Source organism: Sminthopsis crassicaudata, chromosome 4, assembly GCF_048593235.1.
Source record: "Sminthopsis crassicaudata isolate SCR6 chromosome 4, ASM4859323v1, whole genome shotgun sequence".
Classification (NCBI taxonomy): domain Eukaryota; kingdom Metazoa; phylum Chordata; class Mammalia; order Dasyuromorphia; family Dasyuridae; genus Sminthopsis; species Sminthopsis crassicaudata.
Genome location: NC_133620.1, coordinates 333,436,765 through 333,457,997, shown reverse-complemented (window position 1 = coordinate 333,457,997; position 21,233 = coordinate 333,436,765). Strand labels below are relative to the sequence as shown.

General features: G+C 37.4%; 1 protein-coding gene across 1 annotated transcript in view; it reads left to right on the top strand.

Annotated features, from left to right (window-relative positions):
• SDK2 (sidekick cell adhesion molecule 2) overlaps nucleotides 1-21,233 on the top strand; it is a 426,366-nt gene that overhangs the window by 227,522 nt on the left and 177,611 nt on the right. The window contains 1 exon segment of the mRNA XM_074260670.1: nucleotides 11,929-12,035. Within this exon segment, the coding sequence (XP_074116771.1) occupies nucleotides 11,929-12,035 (107 nt within the window).

The window sequence follows — 21,233 nt, the reverse complement described above, 5'->3', positions numbered from 1 at the left end:
GGGCAGAGAGGAGCACTTCTCATTTTCACAAAGGAGTAGGAGTCCTGGTCACAATTCCAAGGTCAAAAGAAGTATTAGCACTGGTGATTGCAGGAGAATAAGAAATCTAGTCACAATTCCAGGGTCAAGAGAAGCACTAGCACTTGTAGCTGCAGGGAAGCAGGGGCCCGTCCTGAGTAAAGACCAGAGTTCAGACCAAGAGGATCAATGACCACAACCTCTCCCTGAATCGCAACATTTTAGAAACACCAAAAAACACCTAAAACTATCTCTGAAAACAACAGCACAGAAAAGTCCAAAGTTTTGGACAATGTCTCTCCATTCTGAGGTGAGCAGAACCCAACTTTAATACAAAGTCAAGAAGAAATAAGCTGGAAAAATGAGCAAACAATGAAAAAAGAACTTGAATATTAAAGGCTACTATAATGTCAGGAAAGAACAAAACAAATTCAGAAGAAGACAATGTGAAAACTACTACAAAAAAGCCTCAAAGAAAAATGCTAATTAGAAATAAGCTCAATTAGAATTCCTGGAAGAGGTAAATAAAATGATAAGAGTGGTAGAGGAACAATTGGGAAAAGAAATTTAAATGATGTAAGAAATTTTTGAAAAGAAAAATAACTGCTTGGCAAAAGAGACACAAAAATTCACTGAAAAAAAGAACTCCCTAAGAAGCAAAATTGACCAGATTGGGGGGAAAATTGTACAAAAGCTCACTGAAGAAAATAATTCCTTAAAAATTTGAATTGGAAAAGTTAAAGCTAATGACTCCATGAGAAAATCTATAAACAATAAAACACTATCAAAACAATAAAGAAGTAATATATTTAATCAGAAAAACATCTAACTTGGAAAATAAATTGAAGAGAAATAATTTAAGAATTATTAGACTACCTGAAAACTATGATGCGAGAGAGAAAGAAGGAGAGAGAGAGAAAAAAGAGAGAGAGAGAGAGAGTCAGAGTCTATACATCACATTTCAAGAAATTATCAAGGAAGACTATTCCATTATCTTGGATCCAGAGAGCAAAATAGAATTTGATAGAATCTATCTTCTAAAAAAGATCCCAAAATGAAAACTTCCAGGAATATTTTAATCAAATTCCAGAGCTCTCACTTCAAAGAGGAAACATTGCAAGGATCTAGGGGGGAAAATGTCCAAATATCTTATATCCACACAAAGATAACACAAAATTTAGCAACTTTCACATTAAAGGAACAAAGGGCTTGGAATATGATTTTCTAGCATACAAAGAAGCTAGGATTAAGAATAATATATCCAGCAAAACCTAATTTAACCCTTCTGAGGGCAAATGAATTTTTATGAAATAGAGGATTTTCAAGCCTCCCCAATGAAAAGATCAGAGTTGAATAGAAAATTTGACATTCAAACACAAGACTTAATCTTTATGCTTAATATAAAAATTAAAGAGTAATCATTCAATAAAATTAAACTGTACATTCTGATATGGAAAGATGATGCATTCTCTAAGTTCTGAAGTATCACCTCAGACCTTTCAGAAATGACAAATTCTGGAGTTGATGGAGGAAAATAAGTACTCTAATAAACTTTTTGTGAAGTTTTGACTTGGTTCAGACATTCTAGAGAACAATCCAGACTTATGCCCACAAAACTGGGCATACATCTAACAATACCACTACTAGGTCTTACCCTAAAGAAAGTAAGGAATAAAAAATATTTATAGCAGCTCTTTTTGTGGTTGCAAAGTATTGAAAAGAAGGGGATGCTCATCAATTGGAAAATGGCTAAAGAAGTTGTGGCATGTGATTTCGATGAAATATTATTGTGCCATAAAAATGATGAGAAAGGGGATGTCAAAAAAAAAGAGCAAAAGCATAGAGATGCAAAGTGAAGAGCTGGGAAATAATTGTGCACTGTAATAGCAACAACGTAATGATGAACAACTGTTAAAGGACTTAGCTACTATGATCAATGGAATGATGCAAGACAGTTCCAGAAGACTCGTGATATAAAAGTGCCTTCCACCTCCAGAGAGATGAACTCTGAGTGCAAAGCAAAGTATAATTTTCTTACTTTATTTTAATTTTTGCCTTTTTTAATATGACTAATGTAGAAATTTGCTTGGGTGATTTCATATGTATTATTTTTACTTGCCTTTTCAATGAGTAGAGAGGAATGAAATGAAGGGAGAGAATTTGGAACTGAAAATTTTAAAGAAAGGAATGCTAAAAATAAGAATACCCATCAGGGCAAGCAAACTAACCTAAGATAAGGCATTAAGTCAATCTCAGAGACAAGTAGGTGATGGCATATGCCAGGCAGGTCAAATTGTGCCAGCATCTCAATCACCATCTCTCTGCAGATTCTTGTGGGAGCAGCATAGGTTTCTGAGTCCAAGAGCCCTGAGAATAGTAATACCACTGGTTCCCCTTCAACCACCAAATTTCCTTACAACCTAACCCCCTCCCCAAGCCTACCATTAGTGAAAGCAATCCAAAAGGAGAGGTATCTATCATCCCCAGAACCATATGGTCAAGACCAGCCACCACCAATGGGCAAATAAATCCAAGGGCTTTAGGAAGAGCAAAGTTATCCTTCCTACTCCTCCCATTCCCCAGAACACAAACTTGCTTTTAGCCCATTTTTGGTAGCCATCATCTAGAAGAGAAACCATGTGTCCTGATAACTGCTGCTAGAGGTGCTGCAGTTTCCTTCTCAGCAGCCACAGATGCTGGAAAATACAGAAAAACAAGGTTTTGCCACCAAAATCCTCATCATTGTCAAATTTTCAACAACTGTAATTAATATTTTTTTCAATGGAAATGACATTAGAGGAAAGGCACTGTCATTACCTGTTACCAGACCTTAGAACCATTGTGGGCTTTTTCATCTCACTTGTATCCAAAAATTCCTCTAAGGGTAGTCTCACTTCCTTGAGAGAAGCACTTGTCTTGACTTTTTATTTGTATTTTCAGTGCTCTGTATGTAATAAGCTCTTAATAACTGCTTTTTCATTCATTGACACACATAGTTTATGATTGTGTATATTTTCCCAATTTGCATCCGAATGAACTTGTCTGCATGACTGGGTGAGAGAAAGTGAAGAGACTGTGTGATTTTGTGAATGATTGATTGAGTATATGTATACATTGTATGTATGGACCTGAATATATTCATTTATATGTGGTTTTGTATGTCCATGTGGGTGCATGCACTCCACTATATGAGTGCATCACAGCCTGCATCTCTGGGTATATGATTTATTAATGAGGACAATACAAGGAGAGTCTGCCTATTATTTCTGGTGTCCGCATCAGCTCCTGACAGCTTCGTGGAATTGAAATATCTTATTTAATGTGAGTAAGAATCATTTTAAATATCAGCTGTGACATTCAAGAACTAGAACCAAAAAGGGCATTGTATGTTTCCTTCATGTGGGTGTGAAGATGCCACATTTGTTAGGTGGTTATTTTCTCCCCTACGCCTCTCTTGTCTCCTGGAATCCAATTATCAGTCCTGCCGCTTCAGCCTGTTATCTTCTCCTGCTCTGTACCCTAAACTTCACTCCTCATCTTGGGGATAGGTGGGTTTGTCTGAGCCAGCAAAGTCCTATAGGGATAAAGAAATAAAAAAATCAAAATTTGGGGGGAAAGGTAGAAAGAGCATTTTTGTCCCTTCTCCCCCTTTTTCTCTCATATTATTCAACCTCTATATCCCAAGGAATGGGCAGGGAAAACAAAACAAATCAGATTATAGGACTAAGACTATGATGTACTGTTGTTCCCTGGTCTTGGAACCAACTATTGGTAAGAGTGCAAAACAGAGACTGTAACCTAGGGAAGAGAAGATTTAGGAAGAATGATAGAGCTGTCTTCCAGTATTTCAGGATTCTCCCAGGAAAGAGAGGATTTGTTCAGTTAGGTCCATGTCTTCCCAACCCCATAGACCACAGCACTCCAGGTCCTTCTACCTTTCATTATCTCTCAAGTTCATTTTCACTGTTTCCTTGACACCATCTAGACATCTCATCTTCTGCCATTTCCTTTTCCTTTTGCCTTCAATCTTTCCAAACATCAAGGTCTTTTCCAATGAGTCCCATTTTCTTATTATGTGACCAAAGTATAAGCTTCAGTTTGATCTTTCAGAGAATAATCCGAATTAATTTCTTTAGATGTTTACTTATTTGATTTCCTTTCTCTCTAAAGGACTCTTAAAAGTCTTTTTAGCACCACAGTTTGAAAGCACTCAGCTTTTCTTATAATCCAACTCTTATAGCCATACATTGCTATAGAAAAAACCATTGCTAAGGGAAAAACTTTATGGACCTTTGTTGGCAAAGTGATGTCTCTGCTTTTGAGTAAGCTGTCATGATTTTCCTTCTAAGGATTAGGCTTTTTCTACCTAGAAGCAATGAATAGAACTTATAGAGTAGCAGATTTAGACTTAGTATAAGAAATAACTTCCTTACAATTAGAACTCTCCCTAAATGTAATAGACTGCTTTAAGAAGTGAGTTTTTCCCTTAACAGAGGTCTTCAAGCAAAAACAGAAAAATCATTTTTCAGGGAAATTGTAGATTGACTGAGATTCTATCAACAAGCATTTATCAATCATCCATTGTATACATAGCATTATGTCAAATACCGAGGATATAAAGAAAGAAATTAAGTAACCCTTACCCTCAAAGAATTTACATTCTAATGTGAGGATATGACTATTGATGTGGGCTAGTATACACTTGGTGGTGCTACAGAAGCAATAACAATCCACACTATGTTCCCTTGTTTTCTACAGTCTATAGAATGGTGGAGGGAGTTCCCATGCTGATGAAATCTTGTTCCTGTTCCTTAATTCCTGAATTTTAAGTATTTGTGTAAAGATAATTAAGACCTTGGGATCTTCTTGCTAGCTCATTTTGGGGGTTTTAAACTGTAAACTTAAGGGTTTTTCAGGTGCTATTCTTCCTTGAAGGAAGCAATCTTTTCCTTTCTACATTTTTTTAGTGTAAAATGTTATTGCTTATATTTAGAAACATTATCATGGTGTATTAGTTAGAACCCTGACAGAGACCCCTGGCTTCAAATTCGGATTCACACATTTATTAGCTGGGTGCCTTTGACCAAATCATTTACATTTCCAGGGGTTTCAGAGACTTCATTTGTGAAATGAGGAGATTCAACTTGGTAACCTTTAAGATCCCTTACAATATAAAACATATGCTCTTATGTCACTCCATACATTCTTACAAGCCTTTGTTAGGTAGTCTCAATCTCTGGCCAGGAATATCTCTTCCTATTTCTTTTTTTTTTCTTAGAGGCAATCAGGGTTAAGTGATTTTGCTAGGCTCACACAAAAAGTGTCTCAATTTGAACTCAGGTCTCCCTGAGGTGCTGGGATCTATCTACTGTACCACCTAGTTGTCCCTCTTCCTATCTTTTAAAACATGATTCAAAAGTCTAATCTCATTCTCAACCAAGATCTTAATCAGCTGTTCACTTCCCATGTCAGATTTCCTCTCCTTTATCCCTTGACTCAACCTGTATCCTCTAATCTCTGCTCTGTCATGAATACATGCCTGGGAAGATAATAGTTTTCTCCACTGTGATTATCATGTGGACAAAATTCCTCTCTGAGCAGGGCATCATCAATTATAGGACTGTTCTCTGATTCTTCCTTTGACTTTGGTTGAATGACCGATCACCTGATAGCTTCAGTGGCTCTATATATCATTTTTGGAGGGCAAGCAGCTACTTCCTCCTAGGAACATCCAGCTCTCATCTTTAGAAAGAATTTCAGATCTCTTCTTGAGCTCTAGATGTACAATGTCCCTTCCTTTTACTTCTGCCCTGTATAATACTCCTCTATTCTTCAACATCATGACAAAGATGTGCCCTCCTCTCCCTCAGATACTTCTTCCTCCTTTGAAGGCATCCTTCTGGCTCCTTTGGGAATACTTTGTTATCCTTTAAAACCTGAAGTGTAGAAGAATTACTCAAGTCCCTTTGCCTTCTTCTTTAGAAGGGAAATAAGTCCGCATTTGCAACATAGATAAGAGGCACTGAACTATGGCAGAAATACATAGACCCTGAATGAAGGTCACCACATAGTTCCCTTACTCTCCACCCCCATTGAAATTATCGGCCTTGTTTTTATTTCAAAAGACTTTGACTCTAGGCACTATGTTAAAATCAATGGTTACCTCTTAAAAGCTTGATAACCCTTCCATCCTCTCAATAACTCCACAAACACACCCCTCATCTTCTGCTTTGCACCAACATCCTACAAATGTCTTTACCAATCAATCTACTGTCTTAATATATTTAACCCAACAAGTGGCCCACAATTTCTTTTTCTTACCTTGCCTTTATCTTGCCAACTGCTTTCTCCTTTCCCTTCTTGAATTTTCTTCCCAGGTCCTTTCTCCTAAGTCCTTCTATCTCCTCTTTCATCCTCCTTGATAATTCTTTATTTCCTTTAACCTTCTTTCATATAACATTGGAGTAAAAATTAGACCAGTACCACGACCTGGTGATATTTCTTCAAATGTTTCTCACGTTCTTCCAAATTCCCCTTATCTTTTCCATCCAAATTCAATTTCTGGCCTTCTTTAGTAGTCCAGATGCTCCAAATAACCTTCATGATTTCCTTCTTTTGTGAATGCTAGAAATAGAATCCTGTCTTCAAAACACAGCAGCTATGTGAAAGTATAACAGATCTAGTATGACTAGATGGTACAGTGAACAGAGCACCAACCCTGAAGTCAGGAGGACCTAAGTTCAAATCTAGTCTCAGACACTTAGCACTTACTAGCTATGTGACCCTGGCAAGTCACTTAACCTCTAATGCCTTAGCAAAAAAAAAAAAAAAAAGTAAAACAGGTCCCTTAACCTTGTAAGTCTCAGTGTCTTCATCTGTAAAATGAGGATACCCTTTTTCATAGGGCTGTTATGAGAAAAAAAAAGAAAATGATAGATGTAAAGCATTTTGTAAATATTAACGCTCTCTATAAATATCACGCATTATTAAGTTCTAGAAATGCAATGGGAAAGAACATTAGATTGGGATTTAGGGGACATGGCAGGGATGTGCTGGAGCCAGCTCTGGCTGGCTTACTGAGAGCTGATTGCTAAAATTTTTGTGTGAGCATTTATACCTCATAAATTGACAGTCTATAAATCAAGGTTTGATTGTTTTGTTGGTTGTCTAAACTTAAGAAAGGTTAATGATGCAAATTTTTTAAAATATGTATGCATGTTGTTTTTTCTCAAGGAGCCTCAAGGAGTAAATATTTACAAGCATACCCTTATATTGCTCCATAAACATTGCTTGATCTCAGCAGGAATACAATAGGAGGAGAATGATAATAGTAATGATGATGGTGCTGATGATGAAAATGATATTTGACATTTATATAGTAAATCAAAAGTTTGGTCAAGATTATCCTAAAGATGAACCTAAGAGAGGTGAGAGTTTCAAGTATGGTTTAACAATGAATGGAGGCTCAAGGCAGATGAGAGCAGAGGAAGGTTGTTGAACATGGTGACTAAGAGGTCCCATGACTTCATTCTCATATAGGGCAGGACTAGAAGAGGAAATGGACTCACATTGATATATGAGAATAAGAATTCCCTATCAATGAGAAGATCAACACAGAAGCTGCTCCATAAACAAGATGTGTTGTAGTATCTCCATTGAAGGATAGGAAGAAGCAATTCATTTCCTCTTGGAGACAAAGGAATGGATTAAAAGACCTGTTAGACAAAGATGTCTGTATATCTGCAGTGAAGAGGCAAAAATTAAGCTCTGAATGTATAATTTTAAAAATGCATTAGCTATGTGACTCTGGGCAAGTCACTTAACCCTTTTTGCCTCAGTTTCCTTATTTGTAAAATGAGCTGGAGAAGGAAATGGCAAACCAGTCCAGTATCTTTGCCAAAAAGAAAACCTCAAATGGGCTCATGGAGGATGGACATGACTGAAAAACAACTGACTGAATAATTCTAGGCCCTATGCTGAGCTTTAAATAATTATTATTTTATTTGATCCTCATAAAAACCCTGAGAAGTAGATTATTTTCCTCATTTTGCAAAGGAAGAAACTGATGCAAAAAGATTAAATGCCTTGCCAAGATCATACAGCTTCCTAAATGTTTAAGACCATATCTGAGCTCAGGTCTTCTTGATTCCAGATCTGGTATTACATCCACTGCAACACCTAGCTGGGATAACTTCTTTGCCAGAAGTGAAATCCCCTTCCTGAGTTAGGTCTAGCAAGGTTCTGGGCTAAGTGTGCCTCCTTTGACCTACCAGGGAGCATTCTGAGTATAATCAGGATTATTATTTTTATTACTTGGCATGCATATGGTAATTTATATTTGCAAACTGCCATGTTGTCCAAATGTTTCTTCCCCACCCTCTGGAACCTGGGGGAGGGGAGGCTTGCACTTTGGGTTGAATCCAGAGAATTTGCTTTAGTGAGGAAGGTAGTGGGTGGAAGCTGTTGCTTTAAATAATCTTGTCTACCAGGCCAGAAATAGACCTCAGAGGCAGAGTGAACATGTAGGAAAGAGAAATGGGCTCGAGCGAGAGAGTCTAGAGGAGCAAACCTGGGAGGAAGATTGGCGGAGAGAATGTGTGACCTGATGGTGAGAGGCTAGATTTGCCAACAGAAAGGATTTGGAGTCAGTGATTCATATTCTACTCTGCCACTTAATACCTGTGTGACCTTAGGCGAATTTACTTAAACTTTCTGGGTCCAAATTTTCTCATATCTCAAATGAGAGTTTTGGACTAGATTGTCTCTGAGGTACCTTTCAGCTGTAAATCTAAGATGCTGAATGGAAGAGAGAGAGAAAGGAAAGCCCTTCCAGGCCAAACAGAACTGATTATTCTCTTAATCTCCCCATGCTGGAGCTGGGGAGGTCAAAGTGTCTTATCCCCATAGCACCAGTTTCCAGTCTGGGATGAGTGAAGGAAGTTGAAGAAACAAGGTCACAAAAGCAGGTATTACCATTGTCTATGACTCCTGACTTGGAGTTTTTCACCTTATTGGCAATATAGAGGTTGATTGTTCCTAGCAAATACGCTTCTATTAAAATTTCATTAGGGTTATATATCAACAGCATCAACACAGATCCTCTAACTTCCTGGCACTTTTTCAAACTTGATTCAGTTTCAAGTATTAGAGTATTTCCACCCACACCATCTCTCCACATCCCGTTGGCAGCACCAAGCCGTTTCCCAAACACAGTCACCATGGCACCTCATCTCCAAGAAACTATACATCTCTTGGCAAGTTCATTCCTAAGGAAAGTTCTGAGGAAGGAATAGCATCAAGTGCCAGGAAAGGGCTCAGGGATAGACCTGCCTGGTCAAAGGAGAAAAGAAGAAATTCTGATTAAGCTCCAGCATCTTTCCTGTCGTTTGATCATCACTTCTGGGCATGGGAGCTGAGGAGAGATAAGGACTGGAACAGAAAGCAGCGATAAGGTGCTCTGGCAGTCAAATAGTTCTATACTCTTCTGGCTGGACAAGAGCACCCTGGCTGAGCGACCTCTTAGAGAAAAGCAGGGAAAAGGTCTGGAGTCAAGAGACATATATTAAATATATTATTTTATGTAATTCACTGTGTGACCTTGGCCAAGTCCCTCTCCCAAAATGATGGGTTTAGATTGATCAGTTCATTTTTAGAATTTATCCTACCCTGCTTTGGGTAATAGTTAACAGTCCTTCTTAGCAGAGAGAGTCTATTACATGCTAAATCTTTTACTATTGGTCTTAAGGGAGTCTCTGCTACACCTCTGGTGACGGGAGCTTTTTTCAGGGGCTGTCTCCTAAGGGATCTTCCCCGATCTGCAGTTAATCACAAAGGAAAAAGGCAGCAAATATTATTGAAAATATTCCCTTTGCTTTCATACAAATCCACCACATATTTGTCCAAGTTCTAAGGATGTGAAGCATTTAGAGAAATATTCAAATGCTTCTTCTCTTGTCACCTCACATCATCAATTAATATTTACTGAGTGCTCCTCTGTCTGGCGGCTGAAAGGCATTCACTTATTTCTTTGCTGGATAAATGATAGGCAATGTGGGACAACATCCCGAATGCCTGAGATGTCAGACCACTGGACAGAGCTTCCAGTGTTACTGCTCCCCTTGCGAGTATTATAAATCATTCCATAAGTTACCTGGCAAAAGCTTAATTGTTCTTTGGGGAAGAAAGAAAGGAGAGAATAAACATTTAATAAGCACCTACTATGTGCTGGGCATTGTTTTAAGCACTTTACAGATCTTATCCCATTTGACTCTCACTACAATCCTGTGAGACAGTTACTACAATTATATGTGTGTACATGTGTGTGTATATATATATATATATATATATACATATATGCATTCACATATCATCTTAGTGTATATGTATATCATAGCATAGATGCATATATATTTAGTATAATATGATATATGTGCATATATATAATATATCAGAATATGTTATTAGGTAGGAGGTAGGCGATGTAGTGCATAGAATGCCTGATTCCACAGTCAGGAAGACTCATCTTTCTGATTTCAAATCTGGCCTCAGATACTAGCTGTGTGACCTGGACAAAGCACTTAACACTATTTTCCTCAGTTTCCTCATCTGTAATATGAATTGGAAAAGGAAATGGCAAAACCACTTCAGTATCTCTGCCAAGAAAACCCCAAATGGGATCCCAAAGAATCAACTATAACTGAAAAATGACTAAACAACCTATTATTATGAGAAAACGAAGGCAGATAATTTACCTGACTTGCCGGTATAGTTACTAAGTGTCTGAATATGGATTTGAATTTAAGTTCAGTATGTCAGCTGTTTTCTTTGGGAACATCCCACCCCAATGTTAGGTGAGTCTCTTCTCTCCCAGTCCATGCCCCCTAATCAGGAGGAATCATACTTCATATAATGAACAAAGAAAAATTAAGTGACCCTGATACATTATTGGTGGAGTTATGAACTGATCCAACCATTCTGGAGAGCAATTTGGAACTATGCCCCAAGGGCTAACAAATACCCTTTGACCCAGCAGTGTTTCTACTGGGCTTATATCTCAGAGGTCTTAAAGGAAGGAAAGAAACTCATATGTGCAAAAATGTTTGCGGCAGCCCTTTTTGTAGTGGCGAGAAACTGGAAACTGAATGGATGCCCATCAATTGGAGAATGGCTGAATAAATTATGATATATGAATGTTATGGAATATTATTGTTCTATAAGAAATGATCAGCAGAATTATTTCAGAGAGGCCTGGAGAGACTTATATGAACTGATGCTGAGTGAAATGAGCAGAACCAGGAAATTTTTGTAAACAGCAACAAGAAGATTATGTGATGATCAATTCTGATAGACATGGCTTTTTTCAACAATGAGAGGATTCAGGCCAGTTCTAATGATCTTGTGATAAAGAGAGCCATCTATACCCAGAGAGAGGATTGTGGGACTGAGTGTGGATCACAACATAGCATTTTCAATCTTTTTTTTGTTTTGCTTATATTTTATTTTCTTTCTCATTTTTTCCTTTTTGATCTTATTTTTCTTGTGCAAAAAAAATTGGATAAATATGTATGCATATCTTGGGTTTAACATGTTTTACATATATTGGCTTATTTTCCAGCTAGGGGAGAAGGGGAAAGAGGGAAATTTGGAACACAAGGTTTTGCAAGGGTCAATGTTGAAAAATTATCCATGAATATGTTTTGAAAATAAAAGCTCTAATAAAAAAAAGAAAAAAAAGAAAGGAAAAGTGTCTTTCTACTATCATTTAAGTGCCTTACATATAGTAAACTCCTAGTAGAGGTTACATTTATTTGAGTTGATGCCCCATAATTAGGGATTCCCTTCAGTGGATACCAGTTTATCTGATAACATTACTAATACTATCTGACTATGTTCACATCTTTTCTCCTGAAGGTACATGATCACCAGTCTGGATCGTACCCATGCTGGGTTCTATCGCTGCATTGTGCGCAACCGGATGGGGGCTTTGCTGCAACGGCAAACAGAAGTCCAGGTGGCATGTAAGTAAATTTGGATACAAGGATAGAAAAGGATGTTTAAACGTCATCAGCCTCTCTACAAACTCAGAACTAGCTTCAAATCATCACAGGAGAGTGGCTCTCCTCAACTTTGCTTAAGAGAGAAAAGACAAAGCCTTCTCTTGGCTTCCTTTTTTTGTGTTTCATAGACTTTCAAGTCAGAAAATTTTCTGATGTATAACTTCAATCTCACTTACTGCAATCTAGATTGATACATTTCTGATTTTTCTATCTCCTATCCCAGTCAATACCATAAAATTCTCTATGGTCTTAAATGAATACCTGAGGATGGAAGAGAAGTGGGTCCCAGGAGGCAGAACTTGCTAATGGATGGCATTAATTTCCTAGAGAATGTATTCCTTTTTTCTCTATTAAAATGTTTTAATTATTTTTGGATTTTTTTTCAATTAACAAGCATTTTTACAGACCATCTCCCCTACTGGGGGGAAAAAACCTTGTAATGCAAATTGCTACCCTAGTCATGTCCAAGAATATATCTCCTTCTGAATCGTGAAACCTTAGTCTCTTGGTCAACAGATGGGTAGCATGTATCATTAGCAAACCTCTTGAATCATGGTTGATCCTTGCACTGATCAGAGTTTTTAAGTCTTTGATCATCTTAATAATAGTGTATAAATTGTTCTCCTGGTTCTATTTGGCCTGCATCAATTTATAAAAGTCTTCACAAAATTATCTGAGGCTGTCCCTTTTGTCATTTATTAGGATAAGATAGAATTCCATTATATTCCTATACTATGCATGTTTGTTCAGTTACTGTCCAGCGATGACCATCCTGTTGGTTTTCAGTTCTTCGATTCAATGAAAGGGTGACTTTAAATGTTTTTATTATACATGGATTGTTTTTCTCTTTCTTTGATCATTTTGAGGTACAGGCCTAGTAGTGCTATTGCCAGTATCAAAAAGCATGCACAGATCCTAATTTTTGAGACATAGTTACTAGTTGATTTTTGGAATGACTGGAACAATTCTTCATGGAGTAGATATTCCTTAGCAGAATGATGGTATTGATAGAGTCTTTACTGAACAACTCAATCACTTCATTTATCATTTGGTTAAACTTAAGCAGATCATTTAATTGGGCATTTTGCTTTTCTATAATAGAGAGTGGGTTGGACTACATGATCTCTGAGATCCATCTCTAGATCCTCTGACCTTTCCACTGAATTACTGGGTGAATTCCAAAAGAGACCCAGAGACTAGTTTTATTGTTTCTAATAGTCTTTTGATAGTATCCAAAATGGATTTGCTGATGCAGCTTTCCTCTTGCTATTCTACCCTTTTATCCCTGGCCTCTACCATTTTCACTACAAAGATCTCTTTCCATACCAACATAGATCCTCACTTGTAAGCTGAGTCCGGAGTAGAAAGTGGAGTAGAATTCTTCATAAAAAGGGATTTTTGTGAAGCATAAGAATCCTAACATAAGTGTCTGGGAGGCCATGAAATTGGAAAGTTGAGTCACTGCTGTACAGCAGAAATCACCCCTTGGTATAAGATGATCAAAAGTGGACTACTCTGTAGGAGTAGGGGAAAAGGAGACTGATGCAAAAGAAAACCCCAAGTCAAGCAAAAAGAGTTTAGAATAATCGTGGGGAACAACTGTAATAAAAATGGACTATAAATCAGCACAAAGGTCACCTCAACTTATTACAAAAGGTATAAATGCTCGGAATTAAAATGATGGATTTCAGGTGGCTGTCAGAATCACCTGAGTGACTTCTATGCAGCATCATTGAGCTGGTTGACTTGTACCCATCAGTGAGGCAGGGGAATGTTGAAGAAGAGGGGGAGAGATAAGGAGGAAGAGAAAGCGAGGATGTGGTGGGGCAGAGAGAGAGAAAGAGATGGAAGAGGAAGGGAAGGAAAAAAGGGGAATGATGGATAAAAAGAAGGAAGGGAGGGAGAGAGAGATGTCAGGAGGAAAGGAGGAAAGAAAGGAAGGCGGGAGGGAGGGAGAAAGAGAAAGAGGAAGGAAGGAGATAAATCTAGATATATCAATATCATAGATATAGGTAAAGCAGAGAAAGAAAAAAAGAGAGGGTGGATGGAAAGAAAGCGTGAGTTAATGCATATAAATATGTTAGGCTGTGTACATTCCTGCATGTGTGTGGAAAGATCCTTTTGAGCCAAGCCTGTCAGAGAAATCTGTTCCAAACCTTAGCTCATAGGAAATTGGGAGCAGGAAGCTTGCTATTTCTGGAGGAGACTCCGGAAGAGAATAACGGTCCTTCAACTAGACACTTTCTAAACCAAGTCAAGAAGAAAAAGAAAAAAAAAACAGTCTTTGGCCTAGTATTCCAGCTATTCTAACTGAATTCTTCTCTTTAGTGTACCAATTGGAATTCAGCAGCCATGTCCCCTGCCTTCTGCTTACCATTACTGCCAAGGGAGCCAGCCTTTGTCCCTTTCTTTCCATCACCTTGGACAAAGACCTCATCTCTGAAGCCTCTAGTATGCAGGAAAGGTAGTCTCTCCCAAGAGAAGAATCACAGAATCTCAGAGATAGAAAAGACTTAAAAGCCCTCTAGTCTGACTCAGGCCTGAACAAGAATTCCCTCTATACTGTACCCAACAAAGAATCATCCAGCCTGTGACTGAAGAGTTCAAATGAAGAAAAAACTGCCCCAGACACTTAGTAGCTGAGTGACCCTGAGCAAGTTACCTGTATAACCTCTGAGTCTCCATTTTCTCATCTATAAAACAAGAGGATTAGAATCAATGACCTCTAAGCTCTCTTCTGCTTCTAAATCTATGACCCAATGATCCTGTGACCTTTTAAGCTTTTAGATAACTTTTTTGTGGATTTTTCCTTAAATGGAGCCTAAATATGCAATTTCTACTTATTTTTCCTTTGTTTTTCTCTCTGGGGCCAGTCTAACTAAAGTCATAACTAGAACTGGGAAATGAAGGAAAGAAAACCAGGGTACTGACATGGGAAGGGGGAACATGCTTATTCCCCACAGCAAACTTTCACTCCTTAAAGTCTGACAGTCCTCCCACTGATTCTTTACCAGAGTATGACTAGTCCTATTCCCTAAACTAATCTCAGGCCAATAACCAGTTGCTTTTATCCTGGGCTCAGTCTCCCCCTGCTTCATTCATCTTCCTACCTGCCACTTCTCTCCCACTTGGCTCTCTCCTATGGGTGAGTTAAAAACTGTCAATAGTACCAAAGAGGGCTTCAAACTCTCCACTAGAGCTCTTCACTAGAGCAATTACATTTTACCAAGGTGGATTGTTTTCTATGTTTAACATAGTTGAAGAGGGTGATCATATTCCCCTAAATCTATCCCATTTCTTTTGTTTGATCCTTTTATAGGGTTATCTTCAGTCCTCCTCTAGATCTCTCTCTTCATGGTAGTGGTGGTGGTGGTATATTCAGCTGTATCTTATTCTTCATGACCCTATTTGGGGTTTTCTAGGCAGAAATATTGGAGTGGTTTTCCATTTCTTTCTCCAGCTCATTTTACAGATGAAATAAACTATGGCAAAAAGAATTAAAGGATTTCCTCAGAGTCACATCGCTACTAAGTGTTTGAAGTCAGATTTCAGCTCTGGAAGTTCCTGACTCCAGACCTGGCATTCTATCCACTACAGTACCACCTTGCTGCCCAAAACGTGGTACCCAAAACTGAATACCATGTTTCAGATAAGTTGTGACTAGGGCAATGTACGGTAGAAATGTCACCTCTCTGGTCCAGGATTAATCCTCTCTTTTAATGCAGCCTAATATTACATGAATATTTTTGGCTATTATATCACACTCTTGACTAATAGTGAGCATGCAGGCAATTAAAAGTCCCAGATCTTATCAAATTATTGCCCAGTCACACCTTCTCATCTTGTCCTTGTGAAGTTGACTATTTGAATCCAAATGTTAAATTTTACATTTCTTCAGATTAAATATCATGTTATTAATGCAGACCAGTGCTGTACTCTTAACTTTTTGAATTCTGACTATCATCCACATGTAACCATGCCATGGTTTTGCACATCTTCCCCATGATCTAGTAATCCCATCAAAAAAAGGAAATGAAAGTAGTCTGGTTTAACCTATGGTTAATGTGGGAATACTGAATGTATTGGTGGGAGCTCAAGGGCTAGAGCAGTGAGTAGGGATAGTATTTTTTAAATTATTATTATTTCCCAGTATCCTAAAGAGTTTGAATGTAAGCATATGGTGGTGATCTTTTTCTGGGAACCTAAACCTGCTTGTGTGAGGGCAGGTTGGAGTGAGTCAGTTAACCCAGAGAATAGCAAGCGTGAACAAACTGTAAGTTATTGTGTTGCATTGATGGGTGGTTATTTCTTTGCCACATAAGTGGTTCACTTTAGGCTTTGACATCACCATTTCCTCTTCCAAATATTTTCCAACATTCTTTTCATGAGACATTCTAGACAGTTGTCAGGGATCTAATTCTAGCTCACTGACTTCTAGTTTGAAAATTCCTTCCTTCCTTTGAAACCAAAACATCTATTTGTCCTCCTCCAGTCCCCTTACAGCTTTCCCATTCTTTACAATCTTTCAAAGATCATCATCAGTGGTGGACTCACCGTCATATCTGCCAGCTCTTTCAAGACTCAAGACCACAGTCCATCTGGCCATGGTGACTTGAACTCATCAGTGATAGCTAAGTACTATCCCTATAGTACGAGAGAGTTAGTATCATTTTGTTAAACCACTTTGTTGTCATTTCCAGTCCAGAGAACATTCTCCTTTTCAGAGAAAACAAAACTACAGAAGAGCTAAATGGTAGCAGTTACCATTATCATGTCCACTCTGAAGTGTTCCTATCACTTCTTTAGTCCTCTTTTCCCCAATATTGTTGGGGGAGTGCAATATTTAGCCTTTAAATAAACCTTTTTATCAGGGAAGACTTACATGAACTGATGCAAAGTGAAGTGAGCCAAAACCAAGAGATTATTGTACATAGTAATAGCAATTTTATAACAATGAAAAACTGAAAGACTTGGTCCAATGATACAATGACCCAAGATAATTCCAAAGGACTCATTCGTAAAAAAAAAAAAAAAAAAAAAAAAAAAAAAAAAAAAAAGTCACCCCCTTCCAGGGGGAGAACTGGTGAATTCTCAGTGCAAATTGAAGTAAAACTTTTTTTCACTTTCAAAACAAAAGTTTGGAAAAAATTCTCTTTTAGCTTTTATCATTTTAAACTTAAGCACCCCTGAAATTATTGTTACAGGACTATGCCATGGTTTTGTGCACATCTTTCACAAACTGATCTCACTTCCATTTTCTAAACATGTGTTTTAAAAAAATCTAAATTGATTGATGAGTTCCCTGGTCATCCACATTGCTTTATTTAAACAATCCTACTCCTTTTATTCCTCATCAGAATTATTTTATTTTTTTCAGAATTTCACTGCTAAGAGCTACTCAGTATTCCTGGTATGACTTCCCTGCTAGAATTTCAGACTATGGACTCCTACTTAATTTTTTTTACAAAATGCAATCATCCAAAATATGAAATGTATGTCAGACTAGTACTCCCAGTTTTCTTCTCTTCTATCACAGAATCTAAGTTGGAATAATCATTTCTCCCCCTCTCTCTTCCATCATTTCCACTCTAGAAGCTAATTCTTCCTTAAAACAAAGTAATAGAGTAGAGAGAATGTTAGAGAGGAGGTTAGGAAGACCTGAGTTCAAATACAGATTTAGATGCTTACTAGCTTTGTGACCTTAAGCATATCATGTAACTCTGTTTGCCTCAGTTAACGCATCTGTAACAGTGATAAAAACAGCACCTATCTCCCATGATTGTTGTGAGAATCAAATGAGATAATTTTTGTAAAGCACTTTGCAACTCTTAAAATAATTTATAAATGCTAGATATTAGCTTTGTCGATAAGAATAAAATCCAAGCAAAGCAAAAATTTCTTTTGTTTATTTATAACTTCATCTATCAAAGGTTGAAGTTATGATTAGGGCAAGTTAAAAATGTATATTAGCTTCTTTCTGTTTTGAACAGAAAAAGTGCTCTAGCAAATATCCTAAATATACTGATAGCTGAAACCTCCCACACTTCAATTTTAGGCCTTCATGACAATATGTGTTCTATTTCCTGAATTCTTCCACTATTTTCTTTTTCTGTCTATATGTCTATGATACAACTCAATGATATTATTCTTTATATTTCTACCCAGATTAAATTCACACAAATTCTTTCTTTCCTAGTTTTGGGATTTCTTCATTTCTCCTTAATACATAGTCCTATTTTGGCACTCTTTTACTTATCATCTTTCTTTTTTGTATTGTATGCCCATCCAGAACTATATTATAATGACACTAAGGGGGAGGAGTCTACATATGAAATGGGGACAGTGTAGAGGTAGAGAATCATCTGATGTCAGCCAATGATAGGTGACATTTAAACACAACTTTGTTAACCTACAAAACTTTGTTCTTACAGGCTCATTTCCTTGTAAAGATTTTCTCTGGGCTCAAAAGCAGTCCTACTGGACAGTTGTGCTCAGAAGTTACCCCAAACCCCTAAACTCTCTAATTGGCTCACTCTTACCTTAGTTTGAACTGGGTAAAACCTATTTTTATTTTTGATATACTACTCCTCTCTTAATCTTGAACCAAGCACTTATAAACTCAGACAAAAATCATTATGAATAGCCACATGCTTTAATAGCTCATATTTTTAAAAAGATACATATTAAAACAGAGAATAACAGACTACAATATAAAGTGCAGACGGAGGTTGAAACTCTTCCTTTTTTCTCCATCCCCTGTTCCTCCTCTCCCTCTCAAAAAAAAAAAAAAAACTGAGGAGAAAATGGGAAATAAATATTATTGGACAGGTAAGAGGAAGTGATACTTCGGGAAGATTCCCTCCAGGAAAGAATGGGAAGAAAAGAGGGAATGGACTGTGTCTCACTCTGACTGTTACTTTGACACAATCTACTGTCTATTACTCTCCTAATTCCTGTTTGTCCATGCTCTTAGCTGCTCTTAGCTTTTACTGGTATCTCTACAGCACCCAGCTTCCATTCCCAGTCTGACGGCTGCCAGATTTTCATGTATTGATCCAAAGCTAGAAGCATAGTACTGAACCTGGCTACGTGACATCTTCCTTTTCCTCTGCATCACTACATAGCATCTCCCTGAAAGAAGCCCCTAGAAACTTTGAGTAACATATATGTAATGATATTGGAATGATTATCATCATTAGTGTCATGATGTGAACTAACCACCCACTAATGTAACGAATTATCACAATATGAATCTACTATTTCCTAGAGTCATTTACTTCCTCCAACCTGCCCTCACATAAAAGGAAATACCAAAACCACAGTTACACTCAAACTCTCTGAAAGTCCAGGGATAACCCTATTGAGGGAAAATGTACTCTCTCTCTTCATTAATCTAGTTTTTAAGTCACCTTTGATTTGCTTCCTATCCACATAACTTGTCACTTATAATGTAATTCAGAGTGCCTGATATTTACACAGCCAAGCCACTCACAATAATGACACCTTCAAATCATGAACATAATCATTTATTTAACAATTTTAAAAGTAATAACATTGTAGATTCTTTTATACTAAAACAGATGTAAAAATAATTAAATATAACACAATCTGCATATAAACCTACATCACAGTCTCCCACCCGTGCTTTTGATATCTATGGGGAAGAGTGGGAACACACTTGTAGGAAGCTGGCTGTGAAACAAATGAGAAAGAGAAACCCATGTACTTAGTAATACTCACAACTCTAGACTACAGACTTTCTTGTCATTGGTCCATTCAGGAACATCTGAACTATGTGAAGTTATTTCTCTGTTAATTGCTTGTCTCAGTCTCACTGCTTTCCACTGGACAAGCCCTCATCTCTTATTTACTCAGTTATAGCATTTATAAGCTTTTTTTCAACTTAAAATATCCTCTAAAAGTTGTTTAATAATATATAGCTAGCATTTATAGAACCCGTTAAGGCTTACAATGCACTTTATAAATATGTCATATCCTCATAATAACCTTGGGAAGTAGATGCCATATTATCTCCATTTTATAGATAAGGAAACTGAGGCAGGCAGAGAGAGATTAAATGAATTTACTCAGGATCACACAGCTAGTGTCTGAGGCTGGATCTGAACTTCAGTCTTCCAGATTCCAACTTACCTCAGAGAGTTTAGAAATTGTTACTTCTTAATGTGAGTAACATTTCCCTCTAAACCTAACTGACTGTCTTTGGATCATACAGAGCAGCAGGTAGTTAGTTCTTCACTCACCCAAATGCTGCTTTATCCATTCAGAATAAAGCTCATAGCAACACAAACCTATTTGGTACATTATACGGTGCAAACAAAGCTAAGCCATCATTTGGATTCAGAGCAGCTGGAAGAGCCCTCTTCTTTTCCCTCTCCAACCAGATGTGCCAGAAGAAAGCAACAAAGACCATCTCTAGATGTCATTGAAAAGACCAGGGTCACTTATTGAAGCTAATGCAATTAATTAATTCTTACCACCAATCTGGAATCACTCAATGGTAGTGTTTTCTATCCTCTGACTACATCTAGCTGCCACAGTGCTAACAGAGCAGTTTTTCATCCTCCCACCTCCATTCTTCTCATATTCATAGATTAGCTCTTTCCTCTGATTCTTCAGTGGCTTAAATGAGAGTCCTACCTAGTGACTTATCTTTCACTTAAAAGGTAACAATTCCCCAAATTTCCCCAACGAGACCTATAGTTTTTTTTTATCATATCTTAGTCTTCAAATGTTTATGTGATTTCCTTTTTTTGTTCTTAAATTTTGTGTTCCTTAAGGCAAAACAGCTGAGGTACCATAGTTTCATGAAGATCTAAATCTCCAGCATGGTCTAACATCTTCTTTAGTGTCCTAGAAACGATGATTATTCACCCATTTATTGAATCTTTTGCAAATAAAAGTTATCCCTTTGCCTCTTTAAAACTGCAAACTGTTCCCAAAGAAACAAGGTATCATTCCACATGATCATGAGGTGATTTGAGCTTTTATATTTATACCACAGTTCATTTTCTATCCAAAATTACTTAAATCCTATTTGAAAAGTTGTTTCTTTATACAAATGCTTATAATACAATTTAAGATTAGCTTTTGAAACACTGTTAATGTCTTTAAAACAAATTCCTTTTCCTATTCCTCCCT